Raw genomic sequence first — 24,885 nt, forward strand, 5'->3', positions numbered from 1 at the left:
AAGCCCACAATATAAAAAAAAACAACATAAATAAGTAGTAGCAAAATTAAACAGATTGTGTGTTTGGAATATTGCACCTTTGTATAATAATCATGTGCCTGTGGGACAAGCCAATGGGAGGAGCTGCTGGAGCATCACATCAACTTCACTGAAAAAAAATATAGCAACACTTTACAATAAAGTTGTATTTCTACTAGTCCAACTATAAAATTGCATGTTAGTCTTGATTAACATACGTAGTTTACCATTAGATTATGTCTTTATTAATACATTGACATGAAGGTCTGTTTAGAGTAGAATGTGACTGACACAGATTTAAGTAAAATATGAAATTACGTCTTTAACAACTAAACTGTAAATATTCTCACCAAAGTTGTTCCTTCACCAATTTCCTCTGATGTCTGAGGACTTGCAGTAAGGGATCATCTTCAAACTCCTGTCCGTCTGAATCTGTGTGCAAGATTGTGAGATCAAGATATTCCATAGGAAATCCATGTATGGGGTAACACTTTAAAATAAGGTTATGTGAGATATTTGTGTGGTGCCTAAAGCTTGATTTTTAGTCAATCTGATCAAATCTTGATTATTTTTAAAAATGTTGTAAATACTTATTTATCATTTTCAGTTTTGTTTTAGGTCACTAAATCATACATTTTTCAATAACTGTTCAATAAGTGAAAGGATAGCATTTTGGGTTAAAAGCCCCCTGTTACCCCTATAAATCACATTGTTTTTCTTAAGCAGGGTGAATAGATGGGTTATGAAAAATGTTCAAAGGGGGTTTATATTGACTCCACCAATAATAATAGCTTTGTTTGTTTATAGAATACTTGAGATGTAACAAAATGCCAAATGTGATTGAAATTAACAGGAAATGGTTGACTTTTTTTTTTTCCTCAAGTAGTTATTTTGAACAAGCATCATTTAAATTGTCTGTGTGTCTCTTTTTACATTACATATGTTAGCCAGTAGGTGGTGGCAAAAGATAATTTTTGTGTGTAAAATGAGCCGGTTGGTGACGTGAAGTGAATCCGTTAGTCATTGTTTGCATAGAACAGCGCTCCGTGATCACTCGTATTACTAAAGCTAGGAAATAGCTTTAAACTTACATCTTTAGCATTAAGGCTCATCACAGCTGAGAGACACAACAGACTGATTGATTACAGAACTCAGGTGCTTACCTCTTACCGGAGTTTCCATATTGGATACATACCATTTAAAATGGCAGAGGACATTGCGGTTTCTATAGTGAATGACTCTTGTGCACCGCTACCATGAAATAGAGAGGAAAACCCCCGCTTGGACGGCTATTTTTCCAGTGAGAAAGCTGATCTTCAGAGAGCTGACAGCATCTCTGCTTGGGTGTGGCAACAGGTGATCTCTCACACACAGATGCGTACACTTATGCAATAACTTGATACTATTTCTGAAATTACATTTTTTAATTACTAACAAATGGCACGCCAGTTTAATCGGCGATATCGAATCCCAGTTGGAGTGGACATCATGGCTCTGGAATCAGCTATGTCACCAGAAGGAATGCTTGTAATCTCTGCACCTCTGAGACAAGGGGAGAATTCCAGACAGTTGAATCGGACTGGACCATAATGTGCGCACGCACACCTTCATGTTTTGTGGTCTTTTGTGAGTTAATTTTTAAAAAAATGTATGCAAGGCACTAAAATCTCTCACCACCTCAAACACAAAGACAGACCAAAACAGACCAATTCTCACTTCCTCTCACTCACTTTTGTGGTGGCAGAGTATTCAACAACCAATTTCAAACATATCTGATTCGAAGCCAATGAGTAGATTAGATCACATTTCCTTTGCACACAGCCTGAAAGTCCAACAAATTCATCCCCATGTTAAATGGTTCATCTGATCCAAAAACACTGTCGCTCAGAATGCACAAAGGCTAACAAAGGCTTGGATGCATCATTTGTTTTGAACCACCAACGGCAGAATCTGATACAGCAGAATCACAGCAGTGCTGATGTAGTGCCATATCACACTCTTGCTTGTGTGAGATTGCACATATATATGCCATATCACACTCTTACTTGTGTGATATTACTTACACACACACACGCTTTGTGGTCAAATTGATTGTACTGGACAGTTGTTAATACATACAGTATATACAGTACAGTGAACAAGTACATAAAATGGAATGCCTTGGGAATTTCATGTTTATGGAAAAAGATAAACATTAAGTTTATATATTACTGAAAGTACACATTCTGTTGTACTAGGTGACCTTTTAAAGTGACAAACCTGCCATTATAACAGGTTCAGGCTACATTATGCAACATTAACATGACCAGTCAAATCAACTTCATAGTTTAAAACAAGTACATGAACACCAATACTGCAGCCTTCATACCTTGTGCATCCTGCATAAGTTGATGTATGACCTCAGAGGGTTGTTGTCCACTGGAATGAGGGGCAACAGGGGATTGTAGGGGTGGAGGTGGGGTATACGTTGTTGAATCTGAAGAACTTGGAGTCTTGCACTCGTTTGGGGAATCTGCACCTGGAAAGAGCACCTCAGAGACAACCTGTCAATGCAAGGACAGCATATTACTATTCAGTAGTCTAATACAAATGTGTAAAGGTTTCATCAATGGCTGCATCAGACGTTTTATTCAAGATAAGAATTGAATAAACATTTTAACTGCCTTCATTCCCTTTCGCTGATCTTCTTGACCAGTCCACACTAATTGGACTTACTATTTAACAATAAAAAAAATAAAAAAGTGAATTGTCTGTCTCTTGCCTGAATTGTCTGTAACTTGACACTAGCTTCTTTACTAGTCTAGCCACTTTGAAAACTTGGCAGTACCATAATGCAGATACTGTTTCATCTGCTAAATGTCTAAATGTACATTTACTTAACTAAGGGACTTTATTCTGCAAGGGAAGAGTTTGTGTCAACAGCTTCAGTATAGAAACAACAATGTCTCCACCAGTGGCAACAACCAAAATCTGGCCTGCCACTGCATTAGATAACATAACATCAAGCAATCAACATTAGGGCTGTTAATCAATTAAAAATGTTCAGATTAATGAATCAAATTAATAACAATTTATCACTTATTCAATATTTACTTAGAAAGGGCCCCAGGTACACATTTCAGTATACAAGATCGACAGCATTTGTGGCATAATATTGATTGCCACAAAAATACATTTTTAAAAAATGTACTCTCTTTTTTTTAAAAGTTACAAGGTTACATGGGGGAGAATGGGGGCTAATTTAACAATTGGAGCATTTAAATATTAACTGTTTTTAATTGCGTGTAAACATGATTTTAGTGTGATAAAATCTCTTAATAACCTTTCCTGTGTAAAGTTATAGCCAATTTTACAACTTCATTACCATGACAATGTAATGTCAACAAATCCTAAAATGACTGTAAAATTGGCAATTTAAACAACTTCAAAGCTCAAATAATAAATGAGATTTAAGAAATGAATGCAAGTGCTTTTATAAAATTATAAGCTTCACATTTCTGTCTTTAAACCCTCCAAAAATTGGCCACATTTACTTCCATATGTAAATGCCTCAATTTAACCTTAATTTGTGCTTTTTTTAAAGAAATGGGGGTAAAAATGTTATTTTTGTGGTAATGCAACATTATGCCACAAAAGCTGTCAATTGAGCTCAACTTGTATTGAACCCGGAACATTCCTTTAGTAGTCCACAGTTAAATAGGCAAATGGACAACTTTACTACAGAGGCCCTAAAAAGTATTAAGGTAGCACACAAACCTGTCCCAGAGCATTGTGTACTGGTGAAGGTGGTGGTGCTCCAGACCGTTCTCCTCCTGTTGATCTTTCACACTCTTCTTTCCACCTGCTTTTTACACGTGGCTCAGCGTCTTTGTGACTGACCCCTTCAGAAGCCCTGGAATGTCTGGCCCTCACTGGACTGCTGCCTTGCATAGCACTATGCCTTAATAAGACATACAGATCAGATTGAACAATTCAAATACAATAGTACCACAACAATGCAAGTAAAAGTCATTAAAGCTGAAGTGAAATACTTTCTCCTAGCCCAGCCAAATATGAATAGACAAATGCAAGATATTGTTGGATGGTTTCACTGAAAAATGCAAAAACTGTCACTTTATGAAGCTTTCACAACATGTTTGAGAATCCTTATCAGCCAAACTGACTCCACCAGTGGCATTTGTTTGAGACGGGGATATGTTGTTTTAAACCAAATAGTTGTTTAAAAACGATTTTTTATTCTGTTTGCTGATGGTAGTGGTGCAGAAATGACATGTTCAGCTTTAATTATCAGTAACATATTACAACGTAGAACAATAAGACATGACATTTGAAGTACCAATCAGACCTTTTCTTTCGGCTTGAAGGTGCAATCTTCTCACGTCTCTCATTCTCAGTTTTCCCTCTGACTGCCATGGTTCTCTTCACATGAGAGGCTGTCAACCGCTCCTCTGATCTATCTGAAGCTAGTGAAGATTGAGAAGAGGACCTCTGCCTTATGTTCTTCTCTGCTGCAGTCTTCACAAGGCTGACTTGTGTTCTGTGATGTTGTGGCAGGTCAGAATGTGCTTCCAGATTCTTTGTGACATTCTCCTTTGAGAGCTGGGGAAGAAAATGTGGTCGAATATTGAGGTCAGGTTGCCTCTGGACCTGGATGGAGGCATCAGGCTGGAGTCTGGAGACACTGGGGCTTGAAATAGGGAGAGATGACTCAGGGACTGGAGGATCAAGACTAGCAAAGGAGACAGGTGTGAAAGAGAGATTTGCTCTCTGAGGGGGCATGTTGTTGGGTCTGTCGTGTGCCTTCTGAAAGGAAAAACAGAAGAACATTTTCATAAATGTATTAAAGTTCTTAAGCAAAATGAACAACTTTATAATTTATTAATAGCTTCCAAAATAGACAGAACACTTCCCAACTCTTTTGTTGTTTTGACATTAAGCAATGCATCCAATAAAACTCTACAGTATTATAAATTAATCTGTGACTTGGTATGAGCTAGCCAAATTAGGCAGATGACAACATGGAAAGGTTGCACAATGCCCCTCATCCTCAAACCATGAGCAAAACTACTTGAGGTCAAAGAATACATCACTAGATTACATTAAATAAGGGGTACAGGTTCGGTTTTGTGTTGGGCCGTCATTCAATGTCCATGGTGTCCTGAAGCAAACACAGTTGAGAACTTCTGGTCTAGAAAATAGCACAGGTGTTTTATGGATGGCTATTTTAATATATAATTTAGATGATTAAAGATTATTTTAATTGAAAAAATGTGGACAAAATACGGCAAAATTTTAAACATGCACAAAATAGAAATATGTGTGAACCCCTTGGAATTACCAGCATTTATGTACAAATTTGTCATAAAATCTGGTTTGATCTAAGTTACAATAATAAACAAATATAAATTGTAAAATGTTTGTACATATTGAATACATCATTCAAACATACACAATGTAAGTTGGAAAAAGTATGTGAGCCCCTAGGCTAATGACATCAACAAAAGCTAATTAGAGTCAGGAGTGGGCAAACCTAGCATCAATTTAAGAAACTCTTGAAGTTAGGAGTTACTTCAACTTATACAAAAGCACTCAAACATTTTGAGTTTGCTATTAAAAAGAAGCTTCTGCTGACATAGACAATCAATGTCTTTCAAAAACAAAAAAATACAAAAAGAGATCTCAGAAGACCTAAAGCTGGAAAGGGTAACAAAGTTATCTCAAAGAGCTTAGATATTCATCTGTCCACAGTTAAACAAACTGTCTAGAAATGGAGATGATTTAATAATGTGGCTACTCTCCCTAGAAGTGGCTATCCAGACAAGTTGACTCAAATGGCACACCGCAGAGTGATCTATGAAAAAAGAATCCTATAGTGACAGCTAAAGACTTGAAGGAATAATTGGAACTGGATCTCTGATCATGAGTCTACTGTATAGAAAACATTAAACAGGTATTGTGTCCATGGCAGGACACCATGAAGAAAGCTGCTACTTTCCAACAAAACATTGCTGTGCACCTGAAATTTCCCAAAGACCACCTTGACACTCCACAACACTAATAGGAATAAGTTTTCTGCCAAAGGAGGATCGACCAGTTGTTAAATCCACATTTTGTGACAAATTAATGCAGAAAACCAGAGGATTCACATACTTTTTCTTGCCACTAATATATATATAAGCACAGACATAAAAAGGCAAATAAAGAGCCTTTTATATATATATGGTGTAAAAAATATTGTATTGTATCATACAATATGACCCTCACGATTCACTACCATTTGTATCGTACGATACATAAACACATTATCGTGTATTTAAAACCAAGCATCGCAACATTGAGAGCTACGAAACAGCGGAGAGGCTGCGCTGAGTGCTTATAGGACAACAGAGCACAAGATATACAGTAAGGCTTATATGAATATCAATGGCAAATGGCAAGAAGACTGTAGCGTTACAGCCAGAGCCATTCTTAGGGTGGTGCAATCGGTGAGATCGCACCAGGCCCTGCACTTCAAAGGGCCCACTGATCGCAATGGAGGGTGACTTCCATGGAAGGCGATCACTATAGCGGCATATCCCGGAACACGATCGCTAACAACGGGGACGCGCACAAACAGAAATGCGCACCTCCACCGCCTCCCATCCTCAACCAATCGGTTATATTTATGCCGACATCACAGTGCAAATTGGCGGATTTAAGATGCAGAAATAGCAGCAGCAAGTTGCACCTCTCCCAGACGACGAGCAAGATGCTCATAAGTAACAAAAAACAAGCTTATTCAAAAATCTGACAATATACACGATAACTTATTATTCTCTGGTTTTTGATGTTGAATTGTAAACAGGTAATACAACACTTGCGCACATGTTAGAAGCTGGTACAGTTTACATGCAACACAAAACCGGGGGAAGAGGCCAAAACAATTATGTGTGACGGCTGGTTTATGCTCAAGCCGATTAATAATATTGGATGATCATATATCATAAAACCAGAGATCAGGTTCCACTCAAGTGTTTTTTTTACTAAATTCATTTCACTAAATAACATTGACAGAAGTTGTTTTCTTGCTACAGTCACTTTAGCTTGCTCTCTGGGGGCTTTCAGACAACAAGGCATTATTTTCTATGAAGCTGATCTGAAATGGTGTATTGGGAAAAGTGTTATACAAATATAAATGAATTGAGTCATTTAAAGAAAAACTATTGTGAGTTCATATGAGTTTCTCTTTACAACCAATCAAAATACAAATGTGTCTTAGAATGCATAACTTGCATTGTGGGTACGCTGTTTCCGTAAAACACACAGTGCAATATCCTACAGTGGCAAGAACAAATTTTCTTAGTCTCCAAAGCATGAAGAAATGTAAACGATATTTTCATCAAAAGAATAAAACTATAACTAAGAAAAAAACAAATTGTGAAAATTAACCCTGCTCATCTGCAATAAGCAAAATGTTCCATGTCGAATGTTAGAACAATATTCAGCAGATGCTTTTTGCACCATTAACTTTAAGACTGTACGTGAAATCACTCTTTTTAAGATGTTTAAAACTGAATCGACCTTGACGTTGATTCACCTGGTTTGGTCCTTGAGTGTGAGTCAGGGGAATATGGAGAACAGAATTGCGAGAAGGGGTTTCCTGACACCAAAGCCTGGCATGTTCCATCTTCCTCCTTAGACGCCACTGAAAAAGGATGTCATCTTCACGACGGACACCTGACCCCAAGGAGCCAGCAAAGGGAGCAGGAAAAGACGTTCCCTCGCACAAACTGGGATCTAAAACCACTTAAAGGAGACAGAGGGGAAAAAGCTCCATTACACGAATATTGTAACAAAGTTAGTGCCTGACAAACCAAAACAAAACTAATTTAAAAAGAACGGTTTAACCAAAAAAGAAAATTCTGTAATGCCTTCATGTTGTTCTGAATCTTTATCACATTTGTGGAACACAAAAAGGAGATGTTCGGCAGAATGTAAGCCTCAGTCACCATTCACTTTAATTGGAGTGCTAGATGGTGCTAGGAAATGTAATTAAAATAGGATTGAATGTATAGGATTAAACTGAACCACCCATTACCGGTATTTCTTTTTTGGTTTCTTTTCACTGAACTGAAGTCAAGAGGAAGTGTTTATAAAACTACTGCTTGTTTACTCCATTCAGCTAAACCTCCGGTTACACTTACAGTTATGCATTTGGCAGACGCTTTTATCCAAAGCGACTTACAGTGCACTTATTACAGGGTCAATCCCCCCGGAGCAACCTGGAGTTGAGTGCCTTGCTCAAGGACACCATGGTGATGGCTGTGGGGATCGAACCAGCGACCTTCTGATTAACAGTTAAGTGCTTTAGCCCACTACACCACCACCACCACGGTTAGAGGCACTGGTGCATTTTTATCTGATAAGGAGGATGCATTTATGCAATAGGAAACAAAAAGTTGCACAAAAAAGATTAAATGTTTCGGGCTACAAAATGTACACTTAATGTGCCAAGCTGCTTTTTAGTGTTACACCCGTTACTTACAGTTAGTTGAGCCCATTAAGGTGGGTATGACAGGTCTACGAACTGGCTCATCAGTGCTTACGGGGGAAGAAAAATCAGAGCAGCCCAAACCCTCAGAACTGATAGGGACTGATCCACTGCTGAGAGAGTGTTCACTGACAAAAGAAACAACATAAATTAAAGGTCATCTAAAACTATTCAACGCTAAAGACTTGCATATTTTTAAGAGTTAAGAGCACAAGATCACTTATCTCATTTAAAAAAGCAACATGAAAGAACACCCTGTACTATAGATTTTATTGTGCAACACCAAAATAGGCTTGGTTTCCCCACTGAACATTCAGTACTGGCATCCAAGCAGGAAACTTTCAACACATCAGAGGTTGTTTATCATTGTGAAATGGTATTTTCAAAGCACCGGTCACGGTGAGTGTGTGTTTATGTGTGGTGAGGGTCTCACCTCCTCTGCAGTAAATGACTGGCCCTCTCCTGTAGCTGCAGTATCTCAGGTTCTTCTGTGTCACAGAGGGACAACTCAGATAATGTCTGGAGAGAAATTTGAGGTGGATATTCATAAGATCAACAACTAGTTGTTTGAGAGGTTGCTTACTGTACAACAGAGCAAAAGATCTACAGTAGGCTTATATGGGCGAGAACATCGATGGCAAATGGCAAGAAGACTGTAGGACCGTTCTTCCATATACGCCACATAAGTCAAAGAACCCACACAAAAATCTATGATATTTAGGTCCCTAGATATGGCTTTGGTCTCTTCTTTAATGCAAGTCTCTTTAGGATGAATCACTTATGTTGTATTCCTAATTTTCCTCACTGAAACTTTTTTAAGAAAAGGAGGGACGAGTCAACAATACTTCTTGTGGTAATCAACATTATGCCGCAAATGCTGTCGATTGAGCTTAACTTGTAGTGAACCAGGAACATTCCTTTAATACTTAGCATTGGGTTTTTTTTAAATTGTATAAAGTATGAGCCATGTGAAAATAAATGTCAAGCATCCGTCCGGGGGGGTTTGGGGTTGAGAGAGAGAGAGGTAAGGGTGCTTACACAGGAGCTAAATTATGTCTAACACCTGTCTCTAATTCCAGAGAGCACGGGGCAAGCGGCATATAAACGGCGACACGACCGCCAGAGAGGGAGAGAGAGAACGACACGAGTGACCAGTTAATGGCGTGTCATATTAAATATTTATTGTGGAGCTGAAGAGATTGTATTGAAATGTATAGTGTTGTGAAGCTGAAGACTGGAGAAGTTTATGTTAACATATTTTGTGTCACATGTTGATTTAATTGGGGAGGACTGCACAGACATAAAAAGGCAAATAAATAAAGAGCCTTACTGGACCGCATCACAGCCCCCTGTCTTGTCATTTCCACATGGGACCAGGGGTTGCATAACAGCTCTCTGCTCTTTCTGGGGAGTTTGTAAATATATCAAGTTTGACACTAAACAGACACTTCATATCAGTGTGGTTTTATATGCAAGCAAATTCTTCTTCCTTTAATGCTGAGGCATTTTAGAGCCTTGGAACATTGAAAGCAGGAAGTTAAACAAAACCTTTGTAGTGTTCTTTTCGGCTACCACCACAAGACGGCAACAGTCACCCACAACAATATTTACAACATTTACATTTTTTTATATTGGAGCCATAGACTGTAAAAAAAGATGGACGACGCCCCTTCGCTCTTTTCCATTGGTGAGAACTGAAGCCGCCAGTGTCCCGATACTGCGCTGACATCTTGGGACTTGAGTCTGCGCAGTTGCGATTTCGGGACCAGACCTGCGCAGTAGTGAGCAGGAAGTAAAGCCGCAAAATCAAGGCCCCGCCCTCACTCTCGCTGAATCAATCGCAAGCACACGCCCCTGCACTTTTGACTTTTGACGGTGTGAAATAATTAATTATAGATATTACATTTAAAGCTCCAATCTCCTCAGACCTCCGAAGATCCCGAAAAAAAGTCAGTTGGTGTTTCAGTGACTACTTCACTCAGAGAACCTGTCAATCATGATGTCACAGCACTGTTTTTATAGCATCAAATAACTAACTAAAAACAAACTTATTTTGAAAACAAACACTTGAAATTACATCAACGTGATAGTTTCTGTCATTTACTGTAGTTTCTATCTTTGGAGAAAACATATGTGAAGTGTAATTTAATTGTTTAGTTGGTCTCACGTCCTGTTGAATAACATGGGGAGGCGGGGTTTTGACCTATACAAGGACCAGTCAACGGGGGCGATTGAGACGTTTTGGCTTCACTTTTGAGAGCTTGTGCGGCACACTTGATTGGAGCTAGTATTCCAATTCAGAGTTTGTTTTTGTTTTGTTTTTTTTAAATGGAGGTTTGTAAGGAGGTGCTAGGCGCTTCATGGAATATGCGAGATCTAAAAAAATATCTTATAAAGCATCTTAACAGTAAGAAATAAGAACCAAATCTGCATATACTTCTGTATCTTTCCCATGAGTTTTTCAGCTTGCTTACAGGTTGTATGGCACCACTGCTTTGGATAGATATGAACTGTGAAACTCGCTATACAAATACATTTAGATTGAAAAACAATTCTGCAATATTCAAATACTGGGTAGAAAAAAAAACTCTTTGCTTTTGTTGGAAAACTGTGAATAAAAAGTAAATTAAAGTAACTTGGTACATAGTAAATAAAAACAGACAATTGCATCAACAGATTGAACAATATAAATTCTCTGACTTTTTAAGAAGAGCCTTAATATGTGGTTAACATGACCTCAGCTGCAACATTTGCACACTTTAAAGCAAAACTCACCAGCATACTGAGGTCGAGCACACCTCTAGCGGGAGACTGTGTGGTTGCAGCATGCAGCGGCTTTAAGATGGGGCTGTGGGTGTTGGCAGGGCCATAATTCATGACATCAAGGGGCTCTACAGCGACACACACACACACAGACAAGCAAAACAATTAATCAATTGGCAGCCCTAATATTCAGTATACTGAATATAAATAATCACACACACACACACACACCTAATATTGTGGTGCCTCCCTCGTGCTGCCAAAACAGCACCAACTTGCATCTCAGAATATCATTTTGTGTGAAAATCTCAGGAGATCAGCAGTCACAGAAATACTCAAACCAGCCCATCTGGCCCCAGCAATCATCCACGTGATTATTTAATCAGCCAATTGTGTGGCAGAAGTGCAGTGCATAAAATCATGCAACTATGGGTCAAGAGCTTCAGTTTATGTTCACATCAACCATCAGAATGGGGGAACAAATTTTATCTCAGTGACTTGGACCATGGCAGGATTGTTGGTGCCAGATGGGCTGGATAGAGTATTTCTGTAACTACTGATCTCCTGGGATTTTCACACACATCAGTGTCTAGAATTTACTCAGAATGGTGCCAAAAACAAAAAACATCCAGTGAGCGACAGTTATGTGGACGGAAATGCCTTGTTGATGAGAGAGGTCAACAGAGAATAGCCAGACTGGTTCGTACTGACAATGTCTACGGAAACTCAGATAACCACTCTTACAATTGTTGTGAGAAGAATAGCATCTCAGAATGCTGTTCTGAGATGCAGATTGGCAGGCGCTGTTTTGGCGGCATGAGGGGGACCTACAGAATATTAGGCAGGCAGTTTTAATGTTGTGGATGATCAGTGTATATATAGATCATCAGCATCATCATATGACAGGGAACATGTATTAAGATAGTCAATAGGGTAAACTTTAATATCATGTTGACTTTACAGTAGGTTCAGTATTAAATAACAGGGTTTGCAGACTTTGTACACCTCTGGTAAGTTTCTCCGATGTTTGAGATGGTGTTGAACTGGATGGAGGGGATGTGGAGGTCCACCAAAAAGGCTGGTCACCTTCTCCCTCAGTGGACTGATGCTGCCTTTCCTCTCGACTCTGTGGCTTTCCAAAACGGAAGCGCTCAATGTATCTTGAAAAGATTTAAATTGCAAGAAGGAGGTTACATAAAGGAAAAGAAACAACATACCTTTAAAAACAAAACAAAGACTGAATGTTCTCTAGAATTTTAGCTTGCTCTTAAAGAAAGAAAGCTATACATCTGACATATCAGTAGTTTAGTTTATAGCTAAATAAAATATAATTGAAACTATTATTGACAACAGTGCGGTTCATAGGTAAACTTTTAAACTGTATTCAATAGCCGCTTCGCTAAGCTGCACCTTAAAAACGTCACTGACCATTCGTACCCTAGCAGCTGTTGCAACATAAAATTATACATGGTTTTGCTCATTTCTAATGCAGGCCTATGGGAGTCCTTTGAGGTTGGATAGTTTTAAACAGAATTTTAAATACTTTTCCAAAAAATACTGAAAAAAAAGACATTGGGGGCTCTATTTTCATGGCCACGCTAAGCACAACGCTATGTGCAGCAGTCATGCGCTATGTCTTATCCAATTTTTGCAAGCGTGCTAAATCTAAGCACAACTTTCATGCTACATGGGTGGGTGTTTGCGCTATCTGTGGGTGTATTATAACACTTGTACCAAGCCCAATAATTGCTCATACTTTGCAAGAATAGAAGGTTCCTTTGCTCCAGTTGTCGCTGTGACTACAGTGTTTCTCATTGCCTGTGACTGAGCTTCTGTGTGGGGAGAAGATGTAGCGTTGAGTGTAGAACTACTCAGGTCAGTAGATGGCCAGGATTCTGAGAAGCTCAACTGGTGTTCTGTAGATGTTGGAGGGCACAGGAGGACACTACGTGATCTTTCATTGAAGTCCTGGTCCTCTGTTCTCCGAGGTGACGTTTGATTAGGAGGATCTGGAGGACTGAGTGGCTCAGCAAACCTGACAGGACTCAAGGCCTACCAAGAGTACAAGAGAAAACCCAAAACAGAAAAAAAAACATTGCTAAAGGCACAAGCCATCCAACCAAGCTGAGCTGTTTGAATTTTTGTGCCAGGAGTGGCATAGTCACCCAACGGCAATGTGAAAGACTGGTTGATAGCATGCCAAGATGCACGAAAGCAGTGACTGAAAATCAGGGTTATTCCACCAAATATTGATCTCTGAACTCTTCCCAATTTAAAACATTAGAATAGTGTTGTTTAAAAATGAATATGAACTTGTTTTCTTTGCATTATTCAAGGTCTGAGAACACTATCTTTTTTTGTTTTTTTTTGACCAGCTGTCATTTTCTGCAAATAAATGCTCAAAATGACCATATTTCTATTTGGAATTTGGGAAAAATGTTGTCAGTATGTTGCTTTATAGAATAAAACAAAAAAATGATTTTACTCAAACACATAACTATAAATAGTAAATACAGAGAAACTGATAATTTTGCAGTGGTCTCTAAATTTATTCCAGAGCTGTATAAAATATATATATATATGTATGTGTATGTACATGCAGTGCATCCGTATTCACAGCGCTTCACTTTTTCCACGTTTTGTTACGTTACAGCCTTATTCCAAAATGTATTAACAGTGACTGCACTGTTATGTACATGTGATTTTTTATTATTTGATATTTTTTTATAAATTTGCAAAGATTTCAAACAAACTTCTTTCATGTTGTCATTATGGGGTATTGCTTGTAGAATTTTGAGGAAAATAATGAATTTAATCAATTTTGGAATAAGGCTGTAACATAACAAAAAAGTGAAGCACTGTGAATACTTTCCGGATGTACATACATATAATTCTTTTTATAAATTGAGTAAAAAAATAAAAAAGTTTTCTCTGGGTTACCCAAAATTACCAGAACAAAACGTGGCTTTTCAAAACTGTCAAAATATTGGATATATTTCTTTACACAGTTCTTAAGGGTTCTCTCTCTCTCTCTCTCTCTCTCTCTCTCTCTCTCTCTCTCGCTCTCAGAAACATTAAATACAATTTTATTCTGTATTACTCATGCAAATGTTTATTTTTTCAAGAATTTCAGCTTTTAATTACACTTTTTATTTTTACTGGTTTCTGGACAGTTCGATCATATGTTGAATACTTTAAGCCCCAGAACTCACTAAATGAAAGCATGTTCATCCTAGATGTGTATTAGAGTCTGTTTCTCATCCACACCCATCATATCACTTCTGAAGATATGGATTTAACTGCTGGAGTCTTATGGATTACTTTTATGCAGTATTTATGTGCTTCAAACTGTAGGTACCCATTCACTTGCATTGTACAGACCTAGAGGGCTGAGATTCACTTCTAAAAATCTTTGTTTGTGTTCAGCAGAAGAATGTCATACACATCTGGGATGACATGAGAGTAAATGATGAGAATTTTCATTTGTGGGTGAACTATTCATTAAAGGGGCAGTAATTGCCCCCATAATTTGTTTTTCAGTGGAATTTTGTACTTATTTGAGGCATATTTTGTTCTAAAAAAGAAAATAATGAATAGCGTCATCCTTTCATCTTGAAATACTCCAATTGAATACATTAATTTACCTTATTCTCCTTCTGAATAGCTAACCCTTGTTCGTCCTTTGGGACATTTTTGTCTTTTTCAATCATTTTGGCTGTGGTAATGCCAACGGCATAAATTTTGCCGAAGGTGTATATTTTGGAGGAATTTTGATATTTCAATCTCAGTTCCTAAAATACATCTATAATACATATCTATATACACAATTGTTACAATCAGAACCTTCAGGACAAAAATGTACCCATTTAAACCCATTAACACTGCAATATTTAATCCCAGTGCCATTAAAGCATAAAATCATGAATTCTATCAAGTGATTGGGCCTATTTAGGACTGCCGAGGAAGATTTAATGATAACTTTGCAATCAGCTAAATGCTTCTCATCTGAACTTTTGCACAAGTGTAGCAGAACCAGCTCTTATACACACACACACACACACACACACACACACACACACACACACACACACACACACACACTAATGTTTTTTTTTTTGGTTTGTTTTCATACAAAAAAAAACAGTGGTATTATATAAACAATCGGGCATTTAAAGGGTTAAAATCCTGAAAATGAATGACTATTTGGTAGGTATGATCAGGACTGATCTAGTGAAAAGCAAAATAATTTCTCTCACAAGCTTCTTTTGCTGCTTTGGGATTTTTCTTTCTCTAGATGGGCTGTAGTGGCTCTTGGGCAAAGGGGGACCTGGAGGAAATGGATTCTGTCTTGTGAAAACAGCTGCACCACTAAGAAAATGAGGGCAGAGTTTTAGTACGTCAAAGTAATCAAGTAAAACAGATTATCGTAAATTAGTATGCAACTCACCTAGATCTCATGCTGATCATTCACACCTGTTCCGACCAATCCAATCCACAGAACGCAAGAGAGGTTTCATAATTATTTTGGGTCAGTGATGGCATAAACAAAAACAACATAAATTGTTGCGTGAACCTGAACTGCCTTAACCCCCGCGTGTTTACGTTACTAAGGGGTTAAACACTAGTGTAGCTCAGTTAAGACACTTATTAATATACCATTAGCTATTTGAAACATGCAAAACATTCATAACAAATAACTACAGCCGCACATAATTATGTCATATATTTTGAAATTGATCAGGGAGGTATCTTTACTTACGTTTCGAATTGTGTGCCTGCACATCCTGGGAAATGAAGTCAGAACCGATTTTGCTGACGTTGTCGTCGAAGCCCAATAGTGTTCCTAGTTAGTGATCGACAGCAATTTGAACCAATGAAAGTTATACACGCCCATCTTCTGCGTCCAATGACGAGCCACGAACGTTATTGCGCGCGGAAGAGGAATGTCGGATTGAAACCGAATAGAAGCGGCTCGTCGTCAGTCTTTCAGCTAAACATTGAAAGGTGAATAAGGTTGAATTTTGCGCTCATAAAGGGTAAATAAAGGTCATTTTGTTATTATTTACAGTATTGTATTATTATTAACATATTCGTGCAGGCGGAGAAGCGTTTTAATGTCGTTAATGAAGAACTGTATTGGTTTTCTGGCTAGCTAACATCAACTGTTTATGTCATGGAAGCTGATTAGCAAAACAAAACGATCATTGTTTCAACATGTTTTCAGCATTATTTTCTCTTATTTTTCATACATCCTGTGTTTTTTCCTTTTCAAACGTCGCCCTGTTGATTTACAAATAATGTAAATGAATGCAAGTGTTGTTTTCAAATATTACTACAAGCCGTTATTAACCTATATAATAATAATAATAATAATAATAATAGTTATTATGCATTTTTATTAATACTATAATTATAGATCTAATAATGCACATGTATGTTAATGCCATACTAATATATATATATATATATTAGTATGCCACAAATTGATGCATGCATGCTTATTACAATAGTAGTAAGTAAATGAATCAAGCTGTGAATAACTTTTAAATATCATTAAATATATTAAATCCACAGCTGAATGAAAACAAAAGAAGTTCATCCCTGTTGTATGAGGAGCATTCTGGAGGTACAATGCTTCATTGTAAAATCAAGACTGAGAAAACAGGTGAGGATGCAATTTGTACAGTATTCGTATATGTGGAATATTTTTGAGTGGAAGTTATGCTTCTTCATTTTTTGGTGCAGTTTGGACTAATGTATCTCTGTAGGGGCCTGGGTAGCTCAGCGAGTATTGATGTTGACTACCACCCCTGGAGTCGCGAGTACGAATCCAGGGCGTGCTGAGTGACTCCAACCAGGTCTCCTAAGCAACCAAATTGGCCCGGTTGCTAGGGAGGGTAGAGTCACATGGGGTAACATTCTCGTGGACGCTATAATGTGTTTCTCGCTCTCGGTAGGGCACGTGGTGAGTTGTGCGTGGTTACCGTGGAGAATAGCGTGAAGCCTCCACATGTGCTATGTCTCCGCAGTAATGCGCTATGTCTCCGTGGTAACTCGCTCAACAAGCCACGTGATAAGATGCATGGATTGACGGTCTCAGACGCAAAGCGAACTGAGATTCGTCCTCTGCCACCCGGATTGTGGCGAGTCACTAGGCCACCACGAGGATTTAGAGTGTATAGGGAATTGAGCATTCCAAATTGGGGAGAAAAGAAAAAAAAATATGTCTCTGTAAATGTGAGTTTGATTTTAAGATGCTGGAACACCAGGAGCTCGAAACCGCCTTGATGCAGTGTTGCAAGGTCTAGTTGAAAGGAGTGACAGTGAGAGGTTAGTGGATTCATGTGCATAAAAGGGACAGTTCATCTTAGAAATACAATTCTGTGACTGTGTACTCACCCTCGTGTTTTTCTAAACCTGTTTGACGTTCCTTATTGCAATTAAAGTGAAGGTTATTGAGGCTAAAATCTTGCTTAACATCTTCTTTTGTGTTCCATGGAAGAAATCATTAATATGGGTTTGGAACCACATGAGTGTGAGTAAATGATGACAATTTTCTCTGTAAGCATGGACCTGTTAAGACTTTAAAAAATACACTTTCCATAGAAATCTCATAAATGATCTGTTGTACCTTTTTGTTGTAAATTTCTATTTGACATTTGTGATTGAGCAATGGAACCGTCTCTGGTTGCATAATACATTTGAACTATGCTGAAATAGCACTTCCTTTAACAGTGTCCTTACCAGGTGCGACATGCTTTCAGTATTAAGTATTTCTTTAATCACAGTAAAAGATAAAATGCTGCTCAACTCAACAAAAACAGCCAATCAGAAAATATATGATTTTTTATTTTCCAGCTGTGTGAAGTAGGATTTTATACCAATGGGATTTCACTGTGGAATGTTATGGTCCATCACATTTTATAACAGTAATACTGCAGTTTTTATATAGTAATCATAATTTATATATATATTGTGACCATGACAGTAACAATGTGTTACTATGGTTTTACTACAAATACCATGATTAAACTATGGTAACTGTTGTAAAACCATGATTTTTATTAAGGGCAAACCTGTTGAAGTGTTTACAAATAGAGTATTCTTTGGATTTTGAAGTATTTTTGTTTCTGAACATAGCAAATACTGAACTGTACTGAAAATGTGACACTAAATCCGTGATACACACCAAACTATGAGAAATTTGAACCGTTACACACCTAATGTGTATGAAGCACACATGCACCTTAAGAAATATGACAGTTTTAATGACAATAATCGTATTAGCCCTAAAACATACACTTGTCATATCATCGCAATTATTTGTTTCACAGATAATTGTCAGCCAAATTTCAGAATTGTGACAGCCCTAATTTACCTTAAATGACCGCTTTTACTATGATGATGTTGTATCCTGCTTAGTGTGAGAGCCCAACAAATTTGCACTCTGGTGTTATAGAGTTACCTAATATAGTAAGAAAAACATACCACATTTGTTTAGCTGCTTTCCCAGACCGTTTGGAAATTATTTGGAATCTATTATTGACTTTACACAGAAATTCGAATGAAATAAGTTATAGGACAACAGGCAGTGTTTAGGCAATGTGGCCAACTGAAACATAATGGCCATTTAAGGCATTTCAAGGATCTCAAGTTCCACTGCTCAGACTGATACTTAAAGAGCGTTGATTATATCTTCGTTACAGCCCATCACTTATGTGAATCTGACTTAAACCTAATGGTCTTGTTAACTGCTATAAATAATTCTTCTCAGAAGAAGTTACGTACATTATTGCTACAGCAGACATGCTGACGTTTGTTTTCAAATGTTCTCTGATAACCTTGATATTGATTCAGAAAAGGGAAATTTGCCTGAGAAATGTAGCAGAGTAATTATTGTAAATAAACAAATTAAAACTTGCATTTTGCGGAAAATTGGCATGTGAATAATCTTCTTTGCTCTCTTTTCTGGTCCAGAGAGCAAAATGAAGAGGATGCTGGAAAAATGGCGGCAGACTCTTTGAGCAAGTATGCACTTATCTTTGCGTGACTAACATAAACACATCACCCTGTCAGAAAATTGTTGTCAAGTTTTTAAAGACATTTAAGGTAAAACATTTTTTAAATAAATGGTTAAGACGCTGACTACCACACCTGGAGTCGCAGGTTCGAAACCAGGGTGTGCTGAGTGACTGCTAGGGTGGGAAGAGTCAAGTTGGGTTATCCTCCTCGTGGTCGCTATAATGATGTTCTCGCTCTCGGTGGGGTGCGTGGAGAGTGGTGCGTTGATGCCACAGAGAATAGCGAGAATAAACATGCCATGTGATAAAATGCGCGGATTGACAGTCTCAGACGTGGAGGCAACTGAGATTTGTCCTCCGCCACCCGGATTGAGGCGAGTCACTATACCACCATGAGGACCTAGAGCACATTGGAAATTGGGCATGCCAAGTTGGGGAGAAAAGGGAGAGAACCCCCAATATTTAAAAATTCTGTGTAATACAGATGATTTATTTCTTACTCTCCTTTCTCTTTAACAGGGATTTGTCACCTTCCTCTGCTGGGAAAAGGTAAGCAAAATCTTCTCTGTTCTTTGTTATTTTATTTTTAATGGATGAGACATTGTCTGTTTTATTTACTAACTATTGAAAGTTGTCCAGCAGTACATTTTATAGCCTGAAAGACATCATTGAATAAATCACCCCAACATGAAGAATGCTTTGTGTTAGCCTCTTACGAATTTTTAAATTGTGTTTTCTAGACCTAGCTAATCATGGGAGTTAATCAAATCCTAAAAGTACGACATTTTTATAGTGAATTTAATTAATTTAATGCTCTAAAATATTTCATCAACTATATATTGCTCTTTAGTTTTGGTATATGAGAGTAAAACCTACTTGCAAGCCATAGTGATTTGCGATTTCTGAGTGAACCAGTAAGACCCTTTAAGACCCTTTATCATTTGAAGCACGCTTTGTAAAAATGTACGCTACCCAATCCTAACAAAACAGAAGATATTCAAAGTTTATTTTAAGATCAAATTAAAACTTTCTAATCTTTCAATTACCTTTCACTGCCGAATTCTTGCTTAGGAAGAATATATATATATAAAATCACAAGTTTGGCAAAGATTGTAAGAACTTTAAATGCACCGTTGCCTCTGACAGACCATCATCACGATTCCCACAACATAGAAGGAAGAAGCGCAAAGAGATGGATGATAGCCTGGCTGAAACCAACCAGCACAAACAAAGTAAGAGACAAAAGATGAACACCTATGTAGTTAAATGTAACTATGTAAGAAAAGGGCAAATAGCAAAGTATATGTATGTTGACAATTTTGGATCTTAAAGGTATTAGCACATTTGACCATTTCTAAGAAACTCTGTTGGTTTATTTCCAGTCTATTGTAAAATCAGTGAAAAAGAACTTTGGACAAGATTTTAATCTCAAGCCCAGTTTTTGATAATTAAATTGTAAAAAAAAACATTACATGCCACATGTCACTTTTTTCCATCAGATGCTTATGTCATCAAGTTATTTGACCGTAGTGTGGACTTGGCACAGTTCAGCACCACCACTCCACTCTACCCTATCTGTCGGGCATGGATGAGAAACAACCCCGCTGTGCGAGAGAAAACTGCCCCTAGCCCCCCTCACAGCTCTGGAGAGGAGGAGGTCAGACCCACAACTGCAGTGATTTGAAATGCTCTTCAGCATTGGCCATTGACCTGATCATTTAGCTTGTCGTTATAACACTGTTTTATTCCAGACAGGAACTGCTCAAGGAAATGTAGTGTGTTGAATTTCTCTGATGGTGATGCCCAAATATGGAAAGCACGGATGATCATGCCAAGATACCCATGACAATGAACAAAATATACTGATGTAATCACATATTTTCTGGTTAACCAGTGTCTTTAGTGTTAATTGGTGTTGCACTCTTTTTATACTAAAACCTTTTAATATATTTTTAAAATGGTGTGATACTTAATGTTTATTCCAATGCTCAAAAGTTTCCCTGTAGACCCCATTGAAAGTGCAGTATTGATTTCTGTTTTGTTTTTACAAATTGTGGGATTGGCCTATTTTTCTGTGGAAACTGACAGGATGCAACTGATGCTATTATTAGAGATTAACTTTTAATTGACTCAGAACATTCCTTTTAAGGCACAGTTAGCTCTCCCTGTACCTCTCTTAGCTGAGTTTTATTTTTTAGGTAAACAAAGAATAAAACATGCCTTGGCTCAATGCAACATATGTTATATAATAACCTTTTAATTGTGAGGATATCCTTAAAAACTAATTTGTTGTTTGTTGCTAAATAAGCTGCAACCTTTCTGCTTCAATTTCCCCTCTGAATTCATTTACCCCGTGGAGAAATAAATTCAACCTTTGTTTTTCTTTGAATTTGCCCAGTTGGCTCCTGTATCCATTGGGGATCATCCTTACCTCCACCGATTTATAAAATAGGTTCAGTTCATGCAACGAGAAGTATCACAATAAGGGGAAAATGTTGAGAAAGATGAAACTATTGTTTCAAGTGCTCTTTGATTCTCATTCTTTCAGATGACTGACATGTTGAATGGCAAAGGTCAGAATGTGTACAGACTTCCTCCACCTGTTTCCTGCTCAGTCAATTCTGCTGGTGAACTGGTTAATCTCAGAATTCCTCCTGTAGAGAAACCTGCAGAGAGCCAGGTGAGTTCACTGCAGTCTACAGGAAATGCTTATCTTTCTTTAATCATTTGTAATTGTATCTAAGCACCTCTTTTTGACATGGAGAGGAAATAACGTTGCCTCTAAACTGACAGTGCTTATGCTCATCTCTTAAAGGGATAGCTCACCCAAAATGAAAGTTCTGTCATCATTCACTCACCTTCATGTTGTTCCAACCCTGTATGACTTTATTTGTTTAAAAGACTTTAAAAGAAGATATTAGGCAAGATATTTGTCTTTGTCACCATTCACTTTCATTACATCTTTTCTCCGTAAAGTGAACGTGAATATGTACTGCAGCAATTACTGTGGCAACATTCTGCCCAACATTTTATGTTTCACATAAGAAAGTCATTGGGGTGAGTAAATGATGACCAAATGTTTATTTTTGGGTGAACTAACCCTTTAATCTTGCACTTCTCATATCTATATCAAATTGTGCTCTTTTTCTTTCTTTGTCAGTCTGTAGACACTGCATCAGGGGCGACACCGCTTATCTTCAGTCACATCAAACGCTGGAAGAAAATTAGACAGAAGTATGAGTTCTTCTTTATGATATATCATATTTGTTTTTATTTGGTGATTGATAAGTGTTATTATTGGTATTGGATATGCCATGCCATTGGATGTTTACAAGTGAAATCATCACATATAAGTTACTTTTGATTCACATGTGTTTTAGGTGGAAGGAGGCCTCCAATAAAAACCAGCTAAGATACAGCGAGAGCATAAAAATTCTTAAGGAAATGTATGAGCGTTAGTTCACGCATCATCACTTGGTCATCAAATGCTGTGTTAAGGGACAAACAAAGACACTCAAATAGTCTGGTATGAAGCCTTAAGTGATTAAAATAGTTCAAGCTAAATTGTGAATTGATAACTGAACTAAAACTATATGTGAGTGAGTAATTGTATTTTGTAATCTCTTTGTTTTTCTCTTGAAATAAATCTACAGTACTGACCTAGAGTAATTTAATGTTTTGTTTATATTGAATAAAATAATACTCATGAATTTAAATGACTGTTTATGACAGTTCTTGGCTTTTTCCATTTAGACTTGCCTGCTCAGTATGATCTTTTCTTGACACAATGTCTCCTCTCTGTGAAGTGCCATTATAGTAGAGATGGGAACATAGAGTTTGTTTGTATGTTGTAAGTAAACACAGAATTCTATTGCATGGGTAATGCATTTTGACAATGCATTAGATGAGAAAAATGTATGGGAAGGATCCAGTCATGCCTTCATGGAACATACACTTGTTTAGATTGCTTGTGTGCTTTACTTTTGTGTATGTACAAGCCACAGAAAACAGATACCATTCATGCATCTTTTAGGCGAGTAAGTGCCTTACTGTAACCCGAGCAAGGGACAAGTAAATGTTTTATTTTGATTACCACAAAAAACAAAAGAAAATCTCAAAAATGATTTTGAATTATCTTGTATTGAACCTGGAACATTCTTTAAACAGTAACAAAAAGGTATGTGTATGTAGGTATGGAAGAAATGTACAAAGCAAATGATTGATTTCTTACATGCATTCAATGCAGAATATCTAAAGCTGTACATTGCTGAAATTAATTGATGATATGTATAGATATTCTATTACAATACCAATGTCTTTAAGATGAGGACAATGAGAAAAGTATGCCTCTTTTAAAGTTCTGTTTACACCAGTCACTGTGAATTCTTTAGAATGGAAAATCCCTTATTTTATCATTCCTAAAGTAGTTCATAGGCCTACTATAAATGAGGGGATCTTCCCTTTAGTCATCCAAATTTCAGTCTTTATCTCAAGTTGATCTGTCACAAGGTGGTGCATAACAAGGCTGCATTTTTGGCTTGTTTGATCATATTATTCAGACCACTGAAACTTCAGAGCAGCATGTAGAATAATATAAATTCCCAGGCTTATTTTCTCCCACGGTTTGGTTTGTCATCCTAGCGTCTGGAAGGGGTGGATGTGGATGTTATTTTTTCAGCTTTGTGAGCCTTAAGGTCAGATCTTCAGTAAAAGCCATCTCGAGCACCAGACACAGGGACTGTTTAAGCTTCTGCTTATACTCATCACTCATGCAAATAGAAAATCAGGTTCAAACAGACAATACATGCATTCAGCTAAAAGTGCTACTATAAAACGTACCTCTGGATCTGGTTATTCCACTACTTATTCTCTGCTGCAATTATCAAATTAGACAAACATGCGATGGAAACCAGCATTTAAAAAAGACAGGACCACAGATAGAACCAATAAAGTCCTAAGATGCGTTCTCCTTTAGAGGTTTTTGACTCATACCTCAGTAGCCATGTATGAAGACGTGATGATAAAGCCCACCATAAACCCAAATAACACCAGAGGCTTAACGATTTTTAAAGTTATTATGACATAAAGGATGCTGCAGCTGATGGATGAAAGCCACACAATAATGCAAATGATTCTTACTTTGACTTGAGTTTGTATTTTCTGAGCCCACTCAACCATATAGGCATTGGTCCAGACTGATTGTTGTTAGCAGAAAAATGCTAGCAAATGTGTTCAGCCTTGGCACAAAGCGAAGAAACTTGCAAATGGAGTCATTGAAGACTCTCTCACCAAATCTAGATAAGAGATATACAACTTGGGTTAAGATAAAAAGAAAGTATGCAATTGCCAATTTGTGGAACCAAATGGAGTTGGAGTTTTCCAGTCATGAATATGACAAGTCCATTTCCAATGAGACTCATGAAAATCTTATTTTGATGACCTTATTTTGCATGGTGGAATGCATAAATGTGTTAAGATTTCCAGCTTAATTTCACACTACACAAAGAATACAGAGAAAATTCAGTGATGATTTGTTTTTGGATCAGAAATGCC

At 37.5% G+C, this 24,885-nt stretch overlaps 2 protein-coding genes across 4 annotated transcripts; one reads left to right on the forward strand and one right to left on the reverse strand.

Moving 5' to 3' along the window:
* Window positions 1-2: 2 nt before the first annotated feature.
* Window positions 3-16,099, reverse strand: proser3 (proline and serine rich 3). The gene is made up of 14 exons (XM_052109517.1): window positions 16,071-16,099; window positions 15,759-15,784; window positions 15,568-15,679; window positions 13,068-13,363; window positions 12,317-12,471; window positions 11,324-11,439; window positions 8,982-9,067; window positions 8,543-8,676; window positions 7,595-7,803; window positions 4,364-4,821; window positions 3,775-3,958; window positions 2,387-2,561; window positions 369-450; window positions 3-148 (listed from the first exon to the last, which is right to left on the reverse strand). The coding sequence occupies exons 2-14, from the start codon at window positions 15,776-15,778 to the stop codon at window positions 91-93; spliced, it is 2,085 nt and encodes a 694-aa protein (XP_051965477.1). The 5' UTR covers window positions 15,779-15,784; window positions 16,071-16,099; the 3' UTR covers window positions 3-90.
* Window positions 16,100-16,242: 143 nt separating this feature from the next.
* On the forward strand, window positions 16,243-23,024 carry lin37 (lin-37 DREAM MuvB core complex component). Of its 3 annotated transcripts, none has more exons than XM_052110264.1 (10): window positions 16,243-16,315; window positions 16,886-16,976; window positions 17,566-17,641; window positions 19,289-19,339; window positions 19,852-19,881; window positions 20,479-20,564; window positions 20,832-20,989; window positions 21,881-22,012; window positions 22,493-22,566; window positions 22,713-23,024. In XM_052110264.1, exons 2-10 carry the CDS (start codon window positions 16,943-16,945, stop codon window positions 22,789-22,791), a joined length of 720 nt encoding a protein of 239 aa, XP_051966224.1. In that variant the 5' UTR covers window positions 16,243-16,315; window positions 16,886-16,942; the 3' UTR covers window positions 22,792-23,024. The 3 variants fall into 3 exon arrangements, with proteins under 3 accessions (XP_051966224.1, XP_051966225.1, XP_051966226.1); XM_052110265.1 differs by having other exon boundaries at window positions 16,259-16,347; XM_052110266.1 differs by lacking the exons at window positions 16,243-16,315; window positions 17,566-17,641 and having other exon boundaries at window positions 16,895-16,976.
* The last annotated feature ends 1,861 nt before the right edge of the window (window positions 23,025-24,885 follow it).

This window comes from Xyrauchen texanus, chromosome 38 (assembly GCF_025860055.1).
Source record: "Xyrauchen texanus isolate HMW12.3.18 chromosome 38, RBS_HiC_50CHRs, whole genome shotgun sequence".
In the NCBI taxonomy this organism is placed as follows: domain Eukaryota; kingdom Metazoa; phylum Chordata; class Actinopteri; order Cypriniformes; family Catostomidae; genus Xyrauchen; species Xyrauchen texanus.

Coding starts and splice junctions, on each gene's coding strand:
- proser3 (XM_052109517.1), bottom strand. CDS start 15,778: ATGATCAGCATGAGATCTAG. Junction 12,472..13,067: donor GAACCTTCTATTCTTGCAAA/GTATGAGCAATT, acceptor AATCTTTTCAAG/ATACATTGAGCGCTTCCGTT. Junction 451..2,386: donor ACTTATGCAGGATGCACAAG/GTATGAAGGCTG, acceptor TCTTGCACACAG/ATTCAGACGGACAGGAGTTT.
- lin37 (XM_052110264.1), top strand. CDS start 16,943: ATGCTTCATTGTAAAATCAAGACTGAGAAAACAG. Junction 19,340..19,851: donor GCGGCAGACTCTTTGAGCAA/GTATGCACTTAT, acceptor TCTCTTTAACAG/GGATTTGTCACCTTCCTCTG. Junction 22,013..22,492: donor AGAAACCTGCAGAGAGCCAG/GTGAGTTCACTG, acceptor TTTCTTTGTCAG/TCTGTAGACACTGCATCAGG.